The 19,319-nt window shown below is 34.9% G+C and overlaps 1 protein-coding gene across 5 annotated transcripts in view; it reads left to right on the top strand.

The window, feature by feature from the left end:
• Positions 1-2,289: 2,289 nt before the first annotated feature.
• ANKS1A (ankyrin repeat and sterile alpha motif domain containing 1A) overlaps positions 2,290-19,319 on the top strand; it is a 205,469-nt gene continuing 188,439 nt past the window's right edge. For 2 of the 5 annotated variants that reach the window (XR_007953470.1, XM_051996444.1), the window contains exon 1: positions 2,291-2,629. Coding sequence is in view for 1 of the 5 variants with exons in the window: in XM_051996444.1 (XP_051852404.1) it covers positions 2,424-2,629 (206 nt within the window). In the remaining 4 variants the exon portion in view is untranslated. Of the gene's footprint in view, positions 2,630-19,319 lie in introns of all 5 variants that reach the window. The other 3 variants (XR_007953469.1, XR_007953471.1, XR_007953472.1) reach the window with 3 other exon arrangements.

Genomic DNA, 19,319 nt, shown 5'->3' on the forward strand with positions numbered 1-19,319 from the left:
TTATTGCAACTCTTACAGTGGTAGCAAAGAATTGGAAAGTGAGGAGGTGCTCAATCATAATAGAAAAAGTTATGGCACTTTATAATAAGAGAAATCTGCATAAACTAAAGCAGAGTAAGGTAACCAGAATCAGGAAAAAATATATAATAACCATATTGTAAAGATAAACAGCTTTGAAAGAGTTAGGAACTTTGATCAACATGAGACCAATCACAATTCCAGAGGATTTATGAAATATGCTGGCCCCTTCATGATAAAAAGGTCATGGACTCTAGAGTACAGATTAAAAGATTTTTATGGAGTTGGTCAATCAAGAATTTATTCTGCTTGACTAATGCATGTTTATAACAGAAGGGGGGGGGAAGCAGAAGGATAGAGTGGCTCTTCCTTTGAAAATAAAATAAAATTGAATTTAAAAAAAAGAGGAAGTATCCTGATCCCAAATTTGATTAGCATCCTTAATCCAGTTTCTTATAAATAGGCCATTTGTTCTTGACTTAACCTATCAAAGATAAAACTCTAGAAAGAGTTTTAAGCTGGAGAAATATTTATTTTTAAAACCTTTAGAAAACTTTAAAAAAGTATATTAAAATATACTTACATAGATATCAATGAACACTTACATCTGAACAGAATCTCTTCTACAATATTGCTTTTTATTTCTATTCCATTTGGTTCCTAATTCTGGTTTTGGCTTGCTTTTTTCTAGCCCCAAAGAAAGTGGTCCAAAAAAAAAAAAAAAAAGCATCAGATAGTGGTACTTTGTGAGGTCAAATCAGAGGAACTGAGTAGTGAAAGTTAAATTTATTTCTATTGTTCATCTATTTGATAAACCAAACTATTAATCATTCTGAGTTCTACACAATTTAAAAAATGTTCTCTCAGGTCCTCTTATACGCAAAGATCACAGGACAACTCTTAGTCAAGAACCTAAGTTCAGAGGCCATATTCTACCAGTAATGTGATTCTGGACAGTTTCACTTAATCTGAACTTGATTCCTCGATTATACAATAGGAGTAATAAAACTTGTCACTCCTTAACTCACAGGATTATTGTAAGGAAATCTTAAAGTGCCAGAGAAATGTGAGTTTTTATTAATACTGCCAGAAGTGAAATTCAGTCAGTGACTAAAATTCCAATCCACATTTTCTGACTCAATTTAATTCTCCCTTTGAATGATCCATAGCTTCTAGAGAAGGAACACACTCGGTCATTTTACAGGCCGCTTTTGATTTCCTTGGTCAGTGAAACTTCAACACAACAGGAGAAAGAAAGCTCACCTGACCCCAACTACTCTTTCCTAATAGCAGCTATCATTTATATAGGCCTTGAAAGTTTGCAAAGTGCTTTATGAACATGATCTTATTTTATTCTCACAGTCTCTCAAGGGAGGTAGGTGCTACTATTACCTCCCCTCACCCCTTACAGATGAAGAAACTGAAGCAGACAGAATATAAGACTTGCACAGAATCGCATAACTAGTAAGGAAATGTAATCTTAGTTCTTCCTGTCTCTAGGTCTAGCATTCTAGTTTCCAGACAGCTTTCACGAATTGTCAGGTGTTTCAACCAGTATTTTTAAAAAATTACTTATTTGGCTTTACCATCCACTAACTTCCTTCGTGGTCAAATTATTTCCTCTCTAAAGAGTCTTGATTTCTCATCCATAAAATTAGTTTGGACCAGATGATTCCTTCTAGCCCTGAATACTAGAAGCCACTTTTGGTGGTACAGTTGGTCCAATTCCGTTTCACTAAACATTTATTACAAAATATGTTATAAAAGGAACATTTATTAAGCACCTACTATATGCCAGGCATTGTGCTACAAAGAAGGAAACTGAGGATCATATAGATTAAGACCTGCCCAAGATCGCGCATGAACTAAGAGGCAGAATTTCAATTTGAGCCCCTTGTGTCCCAACTCTATTGCTTATTTCTGGGTTTTTGAAATCCAAGGTGGGAGGAGGTAGAATGAGCATATCCAAGAGTGCCTCTCAGCACCAAAGTGGGAAGAGAATGATCACACCATTTCTTCAGCTTAGGGCAGCAATCTCTAGGAAGTATTTCGCCTGGTCCTTACTCCTAAACCACGCCCCTCTTGCGGACCCAGCCACACATCTCCCGCTCGTATTGTACTTTCCCGCTTAGGTAGGATAAGGGGCGGGACGTCCGTCAGGTCCGCGATTAGAGAGAGGGAGGGGCGCAGTGACGTGAGACTCCGGATGCCGGAAGTGACGCGTTCTCGGGAGGCGGGGTGGGGGGAAGGGGAGGGAACGGGTAGGGGGAGGGAAAGGTGGCATCCCCGGCGGTTGGGGGGGGGGGTGCGTTGCCCGGAGACAGAAAGTTTGGGATCAGGAGCGGCCGCAGTGGCCCCGGAGCGGGGTCCGGGGGTCCGGGGAGGAGGACGGCGGACCCAGTAGAATGGGGAAGGAGCAGGAGTTGCTGGAGGCGGCCCGCACCGGGCACCTCCCGGCGGTCGAGAAGCTGCTGTCCGGGAAGCGACTCTCTTCGGGCTTTGGCGGCGGCTCTGGCTCTGGCTCTGGCGGCAACTCTGGAGGCAGCTCCGGAGGAGGTGGCGGTGGCGGCGGCCTGGGCTCCTCCAGTCACCCCCTCTCCAGTCTCCTCAGGTGGGTGTGAGTCTTGCGGTAAAGGGGGGTGGTGCGCGGCGGGCCTCCTCCTTCCCTCTTTCCTTCCCCACCCCCCGCGCCAGAGGGAGAGGGAACACCAGGGAGGCCGGAGTACCTGAGGTGAGGGGAAGGCGAAGGTACTCTAACCTCCTTCTCCCACGCACACCTTCCCGGGAGCCGAGGCGCCCGAACCCAGCGGGACAGGGTGAGAATAGCGGGCTCGAGTCCAGCCCGAAAAGCTGCGTGGTCCAGTGCATGACCACCGTGCATGCCAGGAGTGGCAGTCTGGGTCTTCCCGGGTGTGTGCGTGGAGAGGGGATGCACTTAATTTCTCTGTGACCTTGGGCAAGTTTCTCATTCATTCCTCGGGCAGGGTAACTCATTTTCCTTAACTGTCATGTAACAGTCTGAGGTCGGTCCTTCTCTGCTCTAAACAGCATATTTGGATCGAGTATCCGAGCCTCACTTTTCCCATTTAGGGAAACCGGTGATGATAATTACGTTATTTCTACCATGTTGGGTTGTTGTGAGAAGAGGATTTGGAAACCTTGAAATACTAATAACGTGAAAGCTTATCTGACCCCAGGTCTACGTTTCTATCAATTTGATGCCACTGGTGAGATTAAAGTTGTGCTCAGGTGGCATCCACCACCTCATAGCACGACTAACTCTATGTCAGTTGTGGGTCATCAGCTGTCACATTTATCAAGCTACTTCCTTTGCTTCCCAGATGCTGACTCTCTTTTTTCCTCCCAATGGGAATTTTGTTGATTTTGTTCTCTTAGGAGGACTTACCACCTGTCTCCTCCTTATCTAGCTCAATATGATTTGGTTTATGTTGCTTGCTTATGTGCATATTGTGAAATTGAATCCATCAAGTTTCATATTTTTTCTTTTAACTCACTTTAAACATAAAACATTTTGAATCCCCAAATTGAACCACAATTTAAGGATTAATTCCTGAGCTCACTTATTAAGGAGACAAATTGAAAGATGTTTAGAAAAAAGGAAAACTTTCACTGAGATTGTTTTAAAGTGTAAGTGTATGATAGTTGGAACAAGTGTTTAAAAAACTTTTTGTGACTAGAAGACAATTTGGAGTGCTTTGTCATCGTGTGTAGAATTTGATAGTGATTCAGCAACTTTCTTTTACAGTTTAGCTTCTTTTCCTTCCCTGGTTTGTTGTTGTTGTTGTTGTTGAGATTTTGAAGAAGTGGAAGTTCATTTAGAAATGACTTTTTGTTAACATTTGTTTCCTCATTAGGCCTTTTGTTCTAGTTGTTTGAGTTTATTTCATATGTTCCAGTTTCCCTTATTCTAATAAACTATTTATTGAGTACCTTCTGTGCCTACCATCATACTAGGTACTTTGGGGATATAAAAGTATAATTTCACTCTGTCCTTTTTTGAGACAAGAGGAGCAAGTGAAGAACAAAAGGGTACTAAATAAAACTCCATTGAACTTCCAGTTGCCTTTAGTTATATAATAAAGTCCACAGGTATTTAAAGCTCTTTACAATCTGGCTTCAGTCTACCTTTCCAAACTTAATACACATTACACTTTCACACGTTAATTTTCCATGCAAATCTCCTGCCTCCATACTTTACTTTTGCATGTATTCTTTTCCACCTTCCTCATCCTTGCCTCTTTGAATCTCTTGTTATTTCATCTTTCAATTCCTGATGCCTTCCACAGTATCTGGACTATAGTATAAGCTATGTTCAAAAGAGAAAAAGATATACTGGGCTGAAATGGCCAGGGGAATCTTCACAGTAAATGGGGGACTTAGGTAGAACCTTACTGGATAGGTAGGATTTGGATAGATAATGGGGAAAGATTATGGCATTCCAAGTGCTATTAATAGTAAATAGTAAAGGGAAGCCCTATAAAACCCAAAATGAGGCCATAAAGAGTCAGATACAGCACCAGCAGCAATTGGTGATAACATGAGGGAAGGGATGTTAGTTAAAAAGACAGGCATAATTGGATTGGAAGGTATGATTTATTTATACAAAGTTGGATAAACAGGTGTCCAAGATAAGTGAACCCTTACTCCAAATGAATCATGAAATATTAAGGTGTTTGGCAGTGACATCAATAATATGAGATGTAACAGAGTTTCATAAGATTTTCAGCTTCTGGGTGGTTGGTTGGTTTTTATCCTTTCTTCCACAATGACATCACTATGTTAGAGTTGAGTTACTATGTGTTCAGCTGTGCCTGATCAGACCAATTCAAACTCTGCTACAGTCAGACACAAGCACATCTTGAGTTTTCTGAGCTAATTCAATTCTGCTTTGCTCACAGAGGATAGCACCTTCTCTGATGAGAGCACCATGCTAGGTGCCCCTGTGCCAGTGTCTCTTATGTCATACATTCATTCTAAAATTCTTAAGAGAGATCTTGAGGATATCCTTGTATCCCTTTTTCTGACCACCTTGTGAGTGCTTGCTCTTTGTGAGTTCTTCATAAAAGTTTTTTTGGTAAGCATGTGTTTGGCATTCAAATAATGTGGCCAGCCCAACAAAGTTGTGCTCTCTGCGGTAGAGTTGGAATGCTTGGCAGTTTAGTTCAAGAAAGATATTGGTGTCTGGTATCTTATCCTGTCAAGTGATTTTTCAGGCTCTTCCTGAGTTTCAAGTAGAGATACATGATACTACCTGGTTATTGATATTTTATGAAAATTCAGCTTCCAATGATACAAAAAGACTATGAAATTATAGTTAATTTTGTGCTATTGTGGTGGGCATTTTTTTTTTTTTTTTATTAAAAGGCGGGTATTACCGTCTTTATTCTTCTAGTGTAAGATTGGGTTTACTTGCTCATTCTTCTGTTGATATGATAATAGAGATGCTTAAGTGTTGTTCCAGACTCTTGTTCCCATGGCTCCTGGGGACAGGCAGGATGATACCTTAGTTGCAAATTATTCCAGGTGTGTCATTAATAATGACCTTAGAAATATCTCTGATTAAAAGTATTGAAAGATTTCTTACCAAATGAGAACATAAATATTACTTAGGTCAATGATTCTTTCTCTTTTGTGTAGGAGTTTTTAGAGGGTGTTCTTTTTCAAAACACTTGAATGTACCACATAAAGAACTGTACTTTTATTTATTTATTTTTTTCATAATTTCTTCTACATCTTCTTTTATTCCTAGACTCCCACATTCCACTGTCCCCTTATATAACCTTTGGACCTATAATTTCTTCTTTCTACACTCCTCCTTCCTCTCCCCTCCCCAGCATCCATCCATTTATCTATCTCTAGCTACTGATATACAATCCATGTGCATATGTTGAAAAAGTCCCAGTGAAGAAATTTTTTTTTAAAATAAAGAAAATTGGAACCTCTTCTGCCTTGTCTTTAGTAGTTACCAGGTGACTCTGAGAAACTAAGTTTTTTATTTTAACAACACTGATCTAGTATGTAGCAAGAAGCCACACTTGAACCCAAGCCTTATTAACTTTGAATTTGGCGTTCTGTCTACTCTGCTGTGCTGCCTCATACACAAATAACGAAATGCTATTTATCTGTCTGAAATAAGACTGTAGATCCGACTGAAATCTGTGACTATAATATATATATATTTAGAAATTGATATAACTAATGCTTAAGATACATTTGGTTTATAAGTCTGTGTTCTAATTCCTTATTTATATATTTGAGTGCTTCAAGACCCTATTGAAGACTTCAGGGTAACATTAATACTGTCTTTAACTTCTTTTGCATATCTTGACAATAGTACTCCACTTGCACTTTAAAAAATTTTTTTTGTGCTGAGGCAATTGGAGTTAAGTGACTTGCCCAGGTCATACAGCTAGGAAGTGTTAAGTGTCTGAGAACAGATTTGAACTCAGGTCTTCTTGACTGCAGAGCTGGTGGTCTATCCACTGCGTTACCTAGCTGCCCTCCACCTGAACATTTTAAAATTGTGTGTGTGTTTGTGTGTGTGTATTCTAATTGTGCTATGTAATTTATTTATTCTAAATTTACAAAACATATGCATGGGTAATTTTCCAACACTGACCCTTGCAAAACCTTTTGTTCCAATTTTTCCTCTCCTCCCCTAGATGGCAGGTAGTCCAATGCATGTTAAATATGTTAAAGTATATATTAAATCCAATATATGTATACATATTTATACGATTATCTTGCGCATAAGAAAAATAGGAGCTAGAAAGAAAGAAAAAAACTTGAAAAGGAAAACAAAAATGCAAGCAAACAATAATAGAAAGAGTAGAAATGCTATGTTGTGGTCCACACTCAGTTCCCATAGTCCTCTCACTGGGTGTAGCTGATTCTCTTCGTTACTGAACAATTGTAACTGGTTTGAATCATCTCATTGTTGAAGAGAGCCATGTCCATCAGAATTGATCATGGTATAATTTTGTTGTTGCCGTGTATAATGATTTCCTGATTCTGCTCATTTCACACAGCATCAGTTCATGTAACTCTCTCCAAGCCTCTCTGAAATCACCCAGCTGGTCATTTCTTACAGAACAATAATATTCCATAACATTCATATACCATAATTTATTCAGCCATTCTCCAATTGATGGGCATCCATTCAATTTCCACTTTCTAGCCACTACAAAAAGGGCTGCTACAAACATTTTTGCACATGTGGATCCCTTTCCCTTCTTTAAGATATCTTTGAGTATAAGCCCAGTAGTAACATTGCTGAATCAAAGATTATGCAGAGTTTGATAACTTTTTGAGCATAGTTCCAAATTGCTCTTCAGAATGGTTGGATTTGTTCACCAACTATTCCACCAACAATATCTCAGTGTCCCAGTTTTCCCACATTCATTCCTTCCATCATTCATCATTATCTTTTCCTGTCATCTTAGCCAATCTGAGAGGTGTGTGGTGGTATCTCAAAGTTGTCTTAATTTGCATTTCTCTGATCAGTAATGATTTGGAGTACCTTTTCATGTGACTAGAAATAGTTTCAATTTCTTCATATGAAAATTGTCTGTTCATATCCTTTGACCATGTATCAATTGGAGGATGGCTTGATTTCTTATAAATTTGAGTCCATTCTCTATATATTTTGGAAATGAGGCCTTTATCAGAATCTTTGAATGTAAAAATGTTTTCCTAGTTTATTGCTTCCCTTTTAATCTTGTCTGCATTAGTTTTGTTTGTATAAAAACTTTTTAACTTAATATACTCAAAATGAATAATGATTTCTAGTTCTTTGTTTACAAATTCCTTCCTCCTCCACAGATCTTAGAGGTAAATTATCCTATGTTCTTTTAATTTATTTATAATCTCATTCTTTATGTCTAAATCATGAACCCAATAATATTCCATCATACTCATATACTCAAACTTATTCAGCCATTCTGTAATTGATGGACATCCTCTCAGTTTCCAATTCCTTGCCACTACAAAAAGGACTGTTACAAACATTTTTAGACATGTGGATTCTTTTCTCTTTTTTTATGTTCTCTTTGAGATGCAGACCCAATAGAGACATTGTTGCATCAAAGGGTATGCACAGTTTGATAGCCCTTTGGGCATAGTTCCAAATGGTTCTCCCAAATGATTAGATCATTTCACAACTCCATCAGCAATGTATTAGTGTTCCAATTTTCCCACATCCCCTCCATCATTATCTTTTCCTGTCATCTTGGCCAATCTGAGAGGTGTGTAGTGTTACCTCAGAGTTGCATTTCACTGATCTGTAGTGATTTAGAGCACATTTTCATATGACTAGAAATGGTTTTAATTTCTGAAAATTATCTGTTCATATCCTTTGACCATTTACCAATTGGGGAATGCCTTATATTCATGTAAATTTGAGTCATGTTTTCTGTAATAATTTAGAAATGAGACCTTGATCAGAGACACTGGATATAGATTATTTCCCCAGCTTTTTGTTTCCCTTCTAATCTTGGCTACATTGGTTCTATTTGTATAAAACCTTTTTAACTTAATGTAATCAAAATTATCCATTTTGCATTTTATAATGTTCTCTAGTTCATCTTTGGCCATAAATTCCTTCCTTCTCCACAGATCTGAGAGATGTAGATTATTTCTTCTCCTAATTTGTTTATAGAACACCTTTTAAGTCTAAATCATGAGCTCATTTGTATCTTATTTTGCTGTTGGATGTTAGATGTTGATTAGTACTTGGTTTCTGCCATAACTGTTTTCCAATTTTCCCAACAATTTTTGTCAAATAGTGAGTTTTTATCCTAGAAGATAGAGTCTCTGGGTTTATCAAATACTAGATTACTATAGTCATTAACTATTGTGTATAACTTGTTCAACTGATCAACTATTCTATTTCTTAGCTGGTACCAAATGGTTTTGATGACCACTACTTTATAATATAGTTTGAAGTCTGGTACAGCCAGGCCACCTTGGTTTGCTTTTTTTTTTTTTTTTTTCCTTTCATTAATTCCCTTGAAATTCTTGACCTTTTGTTTTTCCAGATGCATTTTGTTGAAATGAATCTCTTGTTGCTGGACTTTGTTGGTAATATATAAAAATGATGATGATTTCTGCTAAACTTGTTAATTGTTTCTAGTAGTTCTTTAGTTTTTCTCTAGGATTCTCTAAGTATATCATTTGTGAAGAGTGATAATTTTATTTCCTCATTACCTATTCTTTTTCTTTTTGCTAAAGCTAACATTTCTGATACAATAGTGAGTAGTAATGGTGATAGTAGACAACCTTATTTCATCCCTGATCCTATTGGGAATGCTTCTAGTTTATTCCCATTACATTTGATGCTTTTAGATAGTTTTAGATGATGGTTTTAGATTGATATAACTTATCATTTTAAGGAATACTCCATTTATTCCTATGTTCTCTAGCGTTTTTAATTGAAATGGGTGTTGGATTTTGTCAAATGTTTTTCCTCATCTACTGATGTAATCATATTTCTTTAATTTTTGTTATTGATATAGTCAATATACTAATAGTTTTTCTAATACTGAACTAGCCTTGCATTCCTGGTATAAATGCTACTTGGTTATAGTGTATTATCTTGGTTATAAGTTGCTGTCATCTCTTTGCTAATTTTTTATTTAAGATTTTTGCATTTGTGTGGTCTGTAATTTTCTTCTTTTTTCTTTCTCCTCTGGTCATGGTAGGAGAATTTACTAATTTCAGATTTTCTCTTTGCGTAGCAATTTTCTTTTGAGATTTATGCAATCCATATTTACCACTCAATCCAGATTCTGATAGCTATTATTTGCTGATCCTTCAGAATTCTCTCCCTACTTTCTTTTTCTTCTTCTTCTTCTTCTTTTTTTTAAAATAGCTTTTTATTTACAAGTTATGCATAGGTAATTTTACAGCATTGACAATTGACAAGCCTTTTGTTCCAATTTTTCTCCTCCTTCCCCCTGTTCCCTCCCCCCATGGCAGGTTGACCAATACATGTTAAATGTGTTAAAGTATAAATTAAATACAATATAAGTATACATGTCTTAACAGTTATTTTGCTGTACAGAAAGAATAAGACTTGAAAGTGTACTATTAGCCTGGGAAGGAAATCAAATTATTTCTGAAGGAATCTCATTTTCAGAAATATTTGCATCTCTGGGACATTTGTTTCTGTTTCTGATTAGTATTCTCCTTTATAAATATCAATGGCAAAAATAAATTATCATAAGTCACATTTACTTCTTACAGTCTGAATTCTTTATTTAAGAACTGCCTTACCAGCCAAAACAAACAAAGGAAAGGGACCTGTATGTGCAAGAATGTTTGTGGCAGTTCTCTTTGTAGTGGCCAGAAACTGGAAACTGAGTGAATACCCATCAATTGGAGAATGACTGAATAAATTGTGGTATATGAATATTATGGAATATTATTATTTGGTAAAAAATGACCAGCAGGATGATTTCAGAAAGGCCTGGAGAGACTTACATCAAAAAGAGCTAAAAATATTTTTATACATCTTAGAATTTATTTTACTTAGAGTTAATCCATCCCTATAATTCCTCTTTCCCACTTTTTCCCTTTCCCTTCTATTTTATTGTTGAGTCACATGTATTTCTGAACCTGACCTTCTGTGTGTATGTTTCTTTTCCATTTTTTCTATAGTGCCTTGATCAATGAATAAAAAAAATTTTTTTTAAACTCTTGCATGATAATTTTGAAAGTATGTATAGAAGAATTATATAGGTTTAACATATATTGGATTACTTGCCATCTAAGAGAGGAAGTAGGGGGAAGAGAAGGAGAAAAAAATTTGGAGCACAAGGTTTTGTAAAAGTGAATGTTGAAAATTTATCTATGCTTAGGTTTTGAAAATAAAAAACTTTAAAAATTAAAAAAAAGAACCCCAAACCCCTCTTGCTTCAGCTTTTCATGAATTCTATTGAGGTGGTGATGGGACAGGCCTATAACATATGAACAGAAAAGTAAATATCAGGTAAGTTATAGAAGAATTGTTGAGCTAGATGCTTTTGGAGAGGTATTTTTTGTGTGTGCAAATATATTTAATATCTTGAATAAGAATAGCACATATAATTTAAGTGGCAGAATATCCTGGAAACTGATATGAATAGCATTTGTAAGCTTTTTGAGTTTAACATTTCCTGCCTTTAAAGATTGCAAAGTCAGTCATGCATACTATGCCTGTGGTATCCTGATTCTTCTACGTAACTAACTTACCTGCTAAAATGTTTTGGAGAACTTACTAAAATATTTTGGTATAATTTTGCTGAATTGATAGTTATTTTTCTTCATTTTACATCTGTTTTAGGTTTTTGCTCTTAAAAATACACATTTTCTTAAATTTTTAAAAATGGAAATGACTAATTTTTTGGTTACTTTATATGTAAATATAATAGATGTTTTACTTTTTATAAAAGGAAACCCCAGTAGTGTATACATTATGGTTTTCTCTTTGCTAAATACTATAACTGAAATTTAGAATTTTTTCACTTAACTTATAAATTTGGAAGTAGGAAACTGAAACAATACAGTAGTAAAGAATTTTATTTGTGTCCAGTTAGTTTCAGCATGTTGATTTGTTTAGGAGTGGTTATGATTACAATCCCAGTAAAAGTTGCATCCTTGACCAAAAACCAAACATCAACATTCCTCCCCCTAAAATAATCTTCCCTTAAACTCATTCTTCCTGATATATACACACTAAATATGTGTTAAGATTAGTTTACAAAAAAAAAAAGTCAAATCTATTTTTATTTGGCGTATAGAAAACAAATTAATAGGTTTTATACCCCAGTGACACTGAGAAAATCCGGATGTAGATCCAACTTTCTTTTTTGCACCAAATGGATCTTATTGTGGGTATTTCTCTACCAAAGATAAAACAGCAAGTCAGAAAGATGGATTCAAATCCTACTTCTGACAATAATTGTTACAGGCATGTCACTCATTTTTTCTAAATATATATGATTTCTGAAAATTACATTATATGGTCACATATTCTCAATTGACATGCACATCAAATTTGTTTATCTTAGAGAACAAAATATTTTTAAAGCACTTTTGTTTTATGATAATGCTATTAATAAAGGGTGCAAAGGCAAAATAACTATGGACATGTATACATATATTGTATTTAACATATGCTTTAAATATTTAACATGTATTGATCTACCTGCCATCTGGAGGAGGGGGTGAGAGGAAGGAGGGGAAAAGTTGGAACAGAAGGTTTTGCAAGGGTCAATGCTGAAAAATTACCCATGCATATATCATGTAAATAAAAAGCTATAATAAAAAATAAAATAAAATAAAGAGTGCAGAGATAATGGTGCAGGAATAATGACCATTTACATTGGTGATATAATCTCACGAGAACTACCTAATTATAGAAGTTATTTGGAAATACTTGTGCATCTTGCAAAATGAAGTGATCAGAACTAAAACATTATGCACAATAATAGCAATGTTGTAATTATTATTAACTGTGAAAGACTTAGCTATTCTGATCATTATAGTGATCTATAATTTATTTTTATTATTATAGCTTTTTATTTTCAAAACATATGCATGGGTAGTTTTTCAACATTGACCCTTGCAAAACCTTGTGTTCAACTTTTCCTCTCCTCCCTACCCCTTCCCTTAGATGGCCGGTAGTCTAATATATGTTAAATATGTTAAAGTATATGTTAAATCCAATATGTGCATACATATTTATACAGTTATCTTGCTGCACAAGAAAAATTAGATCTAGAAAGAAAGAAAAAAAAAACCTGAGAAGGAAAACAAAAATGTAAGCAAACAATAATAGAAAAAGTAGAAATGCTATGTTGTGGTCCACACTTATTTCCCATAGTTCTCTCTCTGGGTATAGCTGATTCTCTTCATTACTGAACAATTGGAATTGGTTTGAGTCAAGTGATCTACAATTTCAAAAGATTTATGATGAAAAAATGTAATCTGCCTTCACAGAGACTCTGAATAGATTGAAATGTATTGAAATGTTTTTTTATTTTTCTTGCTGCCATTCCCACCCTCCTAACAAGGCAGCCATAATGTAGAAATATTTTCTATGACCTCAAATGTATAATGGGTATTGTATTTTTTTGCCTTCTCAATGGGTGGGAAAGGAGTTGTAAATGAAAAATTTTTTTTAAATTATGCTTTTTGTTTGTACTTTGCTTTCTTTTATAATATCCACTGATTTTGCTCTTTTATTGTTTTTAGAAAGGATATGGCATTCTCCTTTAGCTCCATTCTATAATTTTCCAAATGGAAATTTTTTTTTATCTTCTTATTAAAATATAAACTCCTTGAGCGTGAGGCCTAACTTTTTTATTTTCATGCTCTGTTATTCATTCATTCATTCATTCATTCATTTATTTATTTTACATTATCTTTTTTTAATTGAAGTTTTTTATTTTCAAAACATATGCAAGGATAATTTTTTCAACATTGACCCTTCAAAAACTTTGTGTTCCATTTTTTTCCCCCTCTTCTTTCCATCCCACTCCCTTAGATGACATGTAATCCAATATATGTTAAACATGGTAAAAAATATATGTTAAATCCAATATAAGCATACATATTTATACAATTATCTTGCTGCATGAGAAAAATCAGATCAAAAAGTTAAAAAAAAAAAAAGAGAGAGAAAGAAAATAAAATTCAAGCAGACCACAACAAAGAGTAAAAAATGCTATGTTGTGATCCACCCTCAGTCCTCCCTCTGGGTGTAGATGGCTCTCTTTATCACAGGATCATTGGAACAGGCCTGAGTCATCTTGTTGAAAAAAGCCATGTCCATCGTAATTGATCATTGTATAATCTTCTTGTTGCCATGTACAATGATCTCCTGGTCCTGCTCATTTCACTTAGCATCAGTTCATGTAAGTCTCTCCAGGCCTTTCTGAAATCTTCCTGCTGATTGTTTATTACAGAATAATATTCCATAACATAAATATACTATAACTTACTCAGCCATTCTCCAATTGATGTGGGCAACTGCTTAGTTTCCAGTTTCTTGCCATTACAAAAAGGGCTGCTACAAACATATTTGCACATGTGAGTCTCTTTTTCACTCCTTTAAGATCTCTTTGGGATACAGGCCTATAGAAACACTGCTGGATCAAAGGGTATGCATGGTTTCAAATTGCTCTCCAGAATGGTTGGATCATTTCACAGTTCTACCAACAATGTATCAATATTCCAGTTTTCCCACATCCTAACATTTTTTATTATCTTTTCCTATCATCTTAGCCAATCTGAGAGGTGTGTGGTGATATCTCAGTTGTCTTAATTTGCATTTCTCTAATCAATAGTGATTTAGAGTACCTTTTCATGTGACTAGAAATGGTTTTAATTTCTTCATCTTCCTGTTCTTATCCTTTGACCATTTATCATTTGGAGAATGGATTGAATTCTTACAAATTTGAGTCAGTTCTCTATATATTTTAGAACTAAGGCCTTTATCAGAACTCTTGAATGTGAAAATGTTTTCCCAGGTTATTGATTTCCTTCTAATCTTTGTATAAAATCAAAATTATTTATTTTCTGTTCAGTAATGATCTCTGGTTCTTCTTTGGTCACAAATTCCTTCCTTCTTCACAGATTTGAGAGATTAATTATCCTATGTTCTTCTAATTTATGTGCCCTGTTATTTAACACAGTGCTTGCATTTAACAAAGTGCTGAATTTGGATCAGGAGAACCTGAGTTCAAATCCAACTTTAAACAGTTAAGTGTGACTCTTGGGCAAGGTACTTAACCCAGTTTGCCTTAGTTTCCTCATTTGTAAAATGAGCTGGAAAGGAAATGGCAAACAATTCCAATATCTTTGCCTCCAAAAAACCAAACAGGATCATGAAAACTTGGACACGACTAATGGATTAAAAAAACAAAAAAACCCCAACAGAATATCCATTTTTTAAAAATAATTTTTTATTGATAGGACCCATGCCAGGGTAATTTTTTAGAGCATTATCCCTTGCATTCACTTCTGTTCCGATTTTTCCCCTCCCTCTCTCCACCCCCTCCCCCAGATGGCAAGCAGTCCTTTACATGTTGAATAGGTTGCAGTATATCCTAGATACAATATATGTGTGCAGAACCGGACAGTTTTCTTGTTGCACAGGGAGAATTGAATTCAGAAGGTATAAATAACCCGGGAAGAAAAACAAAAATGCAAGCAGTTTATAGAATATCCAAATTTGGAAAGTCATTTAGGTTCATTGGAAATTGGAGGTGCAAAACACCATTAGTAATGCAAATGTGAAATTATCTTTGACTTTTCATAACCAAAATAAACAGTTCATTAAAAAATACTTATGAAGCTTTCTTTGAATATCACCTGCATCATATTAAGTAAGATAACTTGTTCTAATATATATAGTGTGTCATTTAAATGGAAGAGGGACAAATGGAGAGCTCAAGTGCTATAAGGATGATCATGAAATATGAACCCTAAAGGAAGGCCTTTATCATGTTGAGTAGATTATCTGTGGAAGAGCCTGAAAAAGAATTGCATGAAATGAGAATGGGTACCTGTGACTGGAGAAGTACTTTACTTTGACTATAGTGAGGACTAGAATTCTTGGGTAAGAATTTTACATTGTTTCATAGATCAAATAAGTGTTAGCATCACTTTTAAATGGTCTTCCATTAATTTGGACTGAGTTTGTGTGATTGGGGTATGTCTAGATGGTATACATATATGCAAATAACCATGTACTAATAACTAAAAGTCCTTAAATGTGATTCTAGAGTGATCATCATATGTTCTCTAGTAAATAACTTAGGAAGAGGCCAGTATGATAAATATCGTAGACATATTTTAAATTTTTAATGTAAATTATGAGGACTTTTTTATGGAATTATTTTTTATTCAGTTGATGGTACTACCTGAGTAAATAAATACTTTCCTCTGCTAATTTTTTCCTGTTTATCTTGTTTATTTAACTTGCTTTATATTGGTTTGCATGTTGTTTCCTCTATTGAATTATAAGCTTCTTGAGAACAGGGATTGTCTTTTGCTTCTTTTTGTATCCTCATTACTTTTAATAATAATACCTAGAATAAGTGATGATGATGGTGATAGCAAAAATTTATATATTGCCATGTGCCAGGCACTTTGCTGAGTACTTTACATTTATTTGATCCTCATACGAATCATGGCTATTATTATCCTCATTTTAAAGATGAGAAAACTGAGACAAATGGATTGTGACTTGCCCAAAGTCAGATAGAATCTGAGATTGCATTTGACACCTCCCCTGTCTTGTTTTTCTGACTCTAGGCCCAGTGCTCCATCCATTGCTTCTTTAATCGGCACTTAATAATGTTTGTTGATTTACTGATTGATATAATCTAATACATGTCAAATAGAAAATAGTAATGCTCTATTCAGTGTTTTAGGCACAAGTGTGCCAGAAATAATTTTATTTAATATCATTTTAAATTCAGGCATTCCTACTTTAGAGATAAAAAATGTCCATGAACTCAGGCATGTTTCTTTAACTCAAGATGATTTGAGATAGCATCGATAGCATCTGTAGGAATTTTAAACAAGGAAAAAGTTACAATATGTTAAAATATAGTTTGGGATTAACAATTCAGAATTTATCATCACTAAAAATTATTACTTAATCTTCAGTAAGACTATTACCACTAGCATTTTGAAGAGTTTCTTTTCTGAATATTAAAGTTAGGCACTTTTTCATAGTGGAAAAGAGGGCATTTTCTTTGGTGGATAGTGATTTTTTTTTAACAAGATTTTGCTTCTAACTCATTAATGCCTTTTTCCCCCCCAAATGAAGGTCTTTTGTTCAAACAGGGAATAGTCTGGATGGTTTTAAAGGTAGAAAAAGGAATATTTCTTTCTAAGGAAGTAGAAAAAGGAGATTTTTAATATGTTTCTGTGTATATAAAGAATGTTATATTATTTTATAAGTAAGAATTTTGATTTTTTTTGTAGTACATTCAGCTTTTTGTGATTTTTGCCAGGTCCCAGATATAATTCAAGATTGGCACCCTGGAAAATTTAAATCTCTTTTGATTATTTTTCAAGTAAACTATTTTATTCTAGTGGGGAAAAATACTACCACCAAGACACTTTAATTGTTAAATTTTGAACCCAGCTACCATCTAAATAAAGATTACATCTGCCCAATAATTTTTTATTTTATAATTTGGTCTTAGAATGGCTTAATAGAAAATAGCTTTTATTCATTCGTTAAACAAGCATTTAAGTACCTATTAGTATGTGTAAAGTATACTAGCTATACAAAGACAAAAACAAAATAGCCAATCCTTAAGGAAGGACCTGATATAAGCCAAGAGAATCTAGTGATGAATAGGAATGTTAAGAAAAATATAGAGGCAAAAAGAAAAATCTTCCAGAACTATTTTTCTTTGTATGTAGATTGGATTTCATTTCATTTTTGCCTAAAATTGTTTTCCTAGACATCTGCAGAACTGTCATTAGAGAAGAAACAAATGTCCCCAAATGTCGGTACAAAACATATAATCATGAAGTAGCTTGGAGGACAACAAGATACTAACAACTCATGAAAATTAGGAATGGCCTTGTTTAAGATGAGGAATTACTTTAATTCATCCTTAAGGAATATAGGGAACCTTTACTGGAAATAAGGAAAGAATTCATTTTAGGCATGGGGCTGATCTATGCAAGCTGCGAGATGGAATGTTCTATATGGTGAAAAGGAAAAGTAGTCCAGTTTATTTGAAACATAGAATGCATAACAAATGTGAAAGTTTAACAAATTTAAGTTTATGTTAAATTGTGAAGATCTCTAAATGCTGAAGTTTTTATTTTTTCCTAGTAATAACACTCCTAGTAGTAGTAGATCTGAAGTTTTTAGAGCTAAGACACGATCATTTTTCTGCTTTAGGAATATCAGTTTGATATGTGGGGGATAGATTGGAGAGATGAGAAACTAGAAGTAGGGTGTTAATTAGAGAGAAGATTTAATGAGGGCCTAAACTTTGGAAGTTGGGTAGGAGGAGTTGAAGTTGACTTGAGGTTATAACCTGGGTGACTGAAAGGATGGTAGTGCTGATGAGGTTTGGCTCTCCTCAATTCCTGGTCAGGGAACCAAAAATGATGATGTTTGGCGCATGGCAGGGAGTTGTGGGAACCCCCTTCTGGTTGGCGCAAGTCCTTGATAAATGAATTTACGAACTCAAAAAGTTAGTCTGGCAAAAGAAGTTTATTGACACTGGGAAGTCAGCTTTTGCAGGCTGACTTCTTTAGTGGCAAGATTAGGACAGAGAGGTAAAGGGGTAAGGTCCTGTTAGGGAAATAGGTGAGAGAGATAGAGAGGAATTAACGCTGAAAAGAGAATGTCCTCTCAGTGGGCAGAGTCCCACTATAACTTGTAAATAAAAAGCTATGAAATTAAAAAAAATAAAATAAAAGAAATAATTATCAGAAATCTTCCTCAGTACTGTCATTCCAAGAGTCAGGTTTTAGCCGGGTGAGGTTAATATTAACAGAAGACAGGCCAGTCAGCCAAATAATAAGATTTAATAAAAATAATTTTAAAAATCTTTTAATAAAGATGATAGCTTGGGAAAGACTCTCAAAAATAACAATTAAAAATTATTAGAAATTTTAAAGGGAATATTTTTAATTAAATAAAGATGTTAGATGTTTAGAATGTTTAGAAGCAAGTGAAGAAGAGGAGAGGAAGCAAAAGACTTCTCTTTTCTTTCTTTTTTTTTTTTTTAATAGCTTTTTATTTACAAGTTATATGTATGGGTAATTTTACAGCATTGACAATTGCCAAACCTTTTGTACCAGTTTTTCCCCTCCTTCCCCACCACCCCCTCCCCTAGATGGCAGGATGACCAGTAGATATATTAAAGTATAAATTAGATACACAATAAGTATACATGACCAAACCATTATTTTGCTATACAAAAAGAATTGGACTCTGAAATATTATACAATTAGCCTATGAAGGAAACCCAAAATGCAGGCAGGCAAAAATATAGGGATTGGGAATTCAATGTAATGGTTCTTAGTCATCTCCTAGAGTTCTTTCGCTGGGTGTTGCTGGTTCAGTTCATTACTGCTCCATTGAAACTGATTTGGTTCATCTCATTGCTGAAAATGGCCAGGTCCATCAGAACTGATCATCATATAGTATTGCTGTTGAAGTATATAATGCTCTCCTAGCCCTGCTCGTTTCACTCAGTGTCAGTTCGTGTAAGTCTCTCCAGGCCTTTCTGAAATCATCCTGCTGGTCATTTTTT

Source organism: Antechinus flavipes, chromosome 4 (genome assembly GCF_016432865.1).
Source record: "Antechinus flavipes isolate AdamAnt ecotype Samford, QLD, Australia chromosome 4, AdamAnt_v2, whole genome shotgun sequence".
Lineage (NCBI taxonomy): Eukaryota > Metazoa > Chordata > Mammalia > Dasyuromorphia > Dasyuridae > Antechinus > Antechinus flavipes.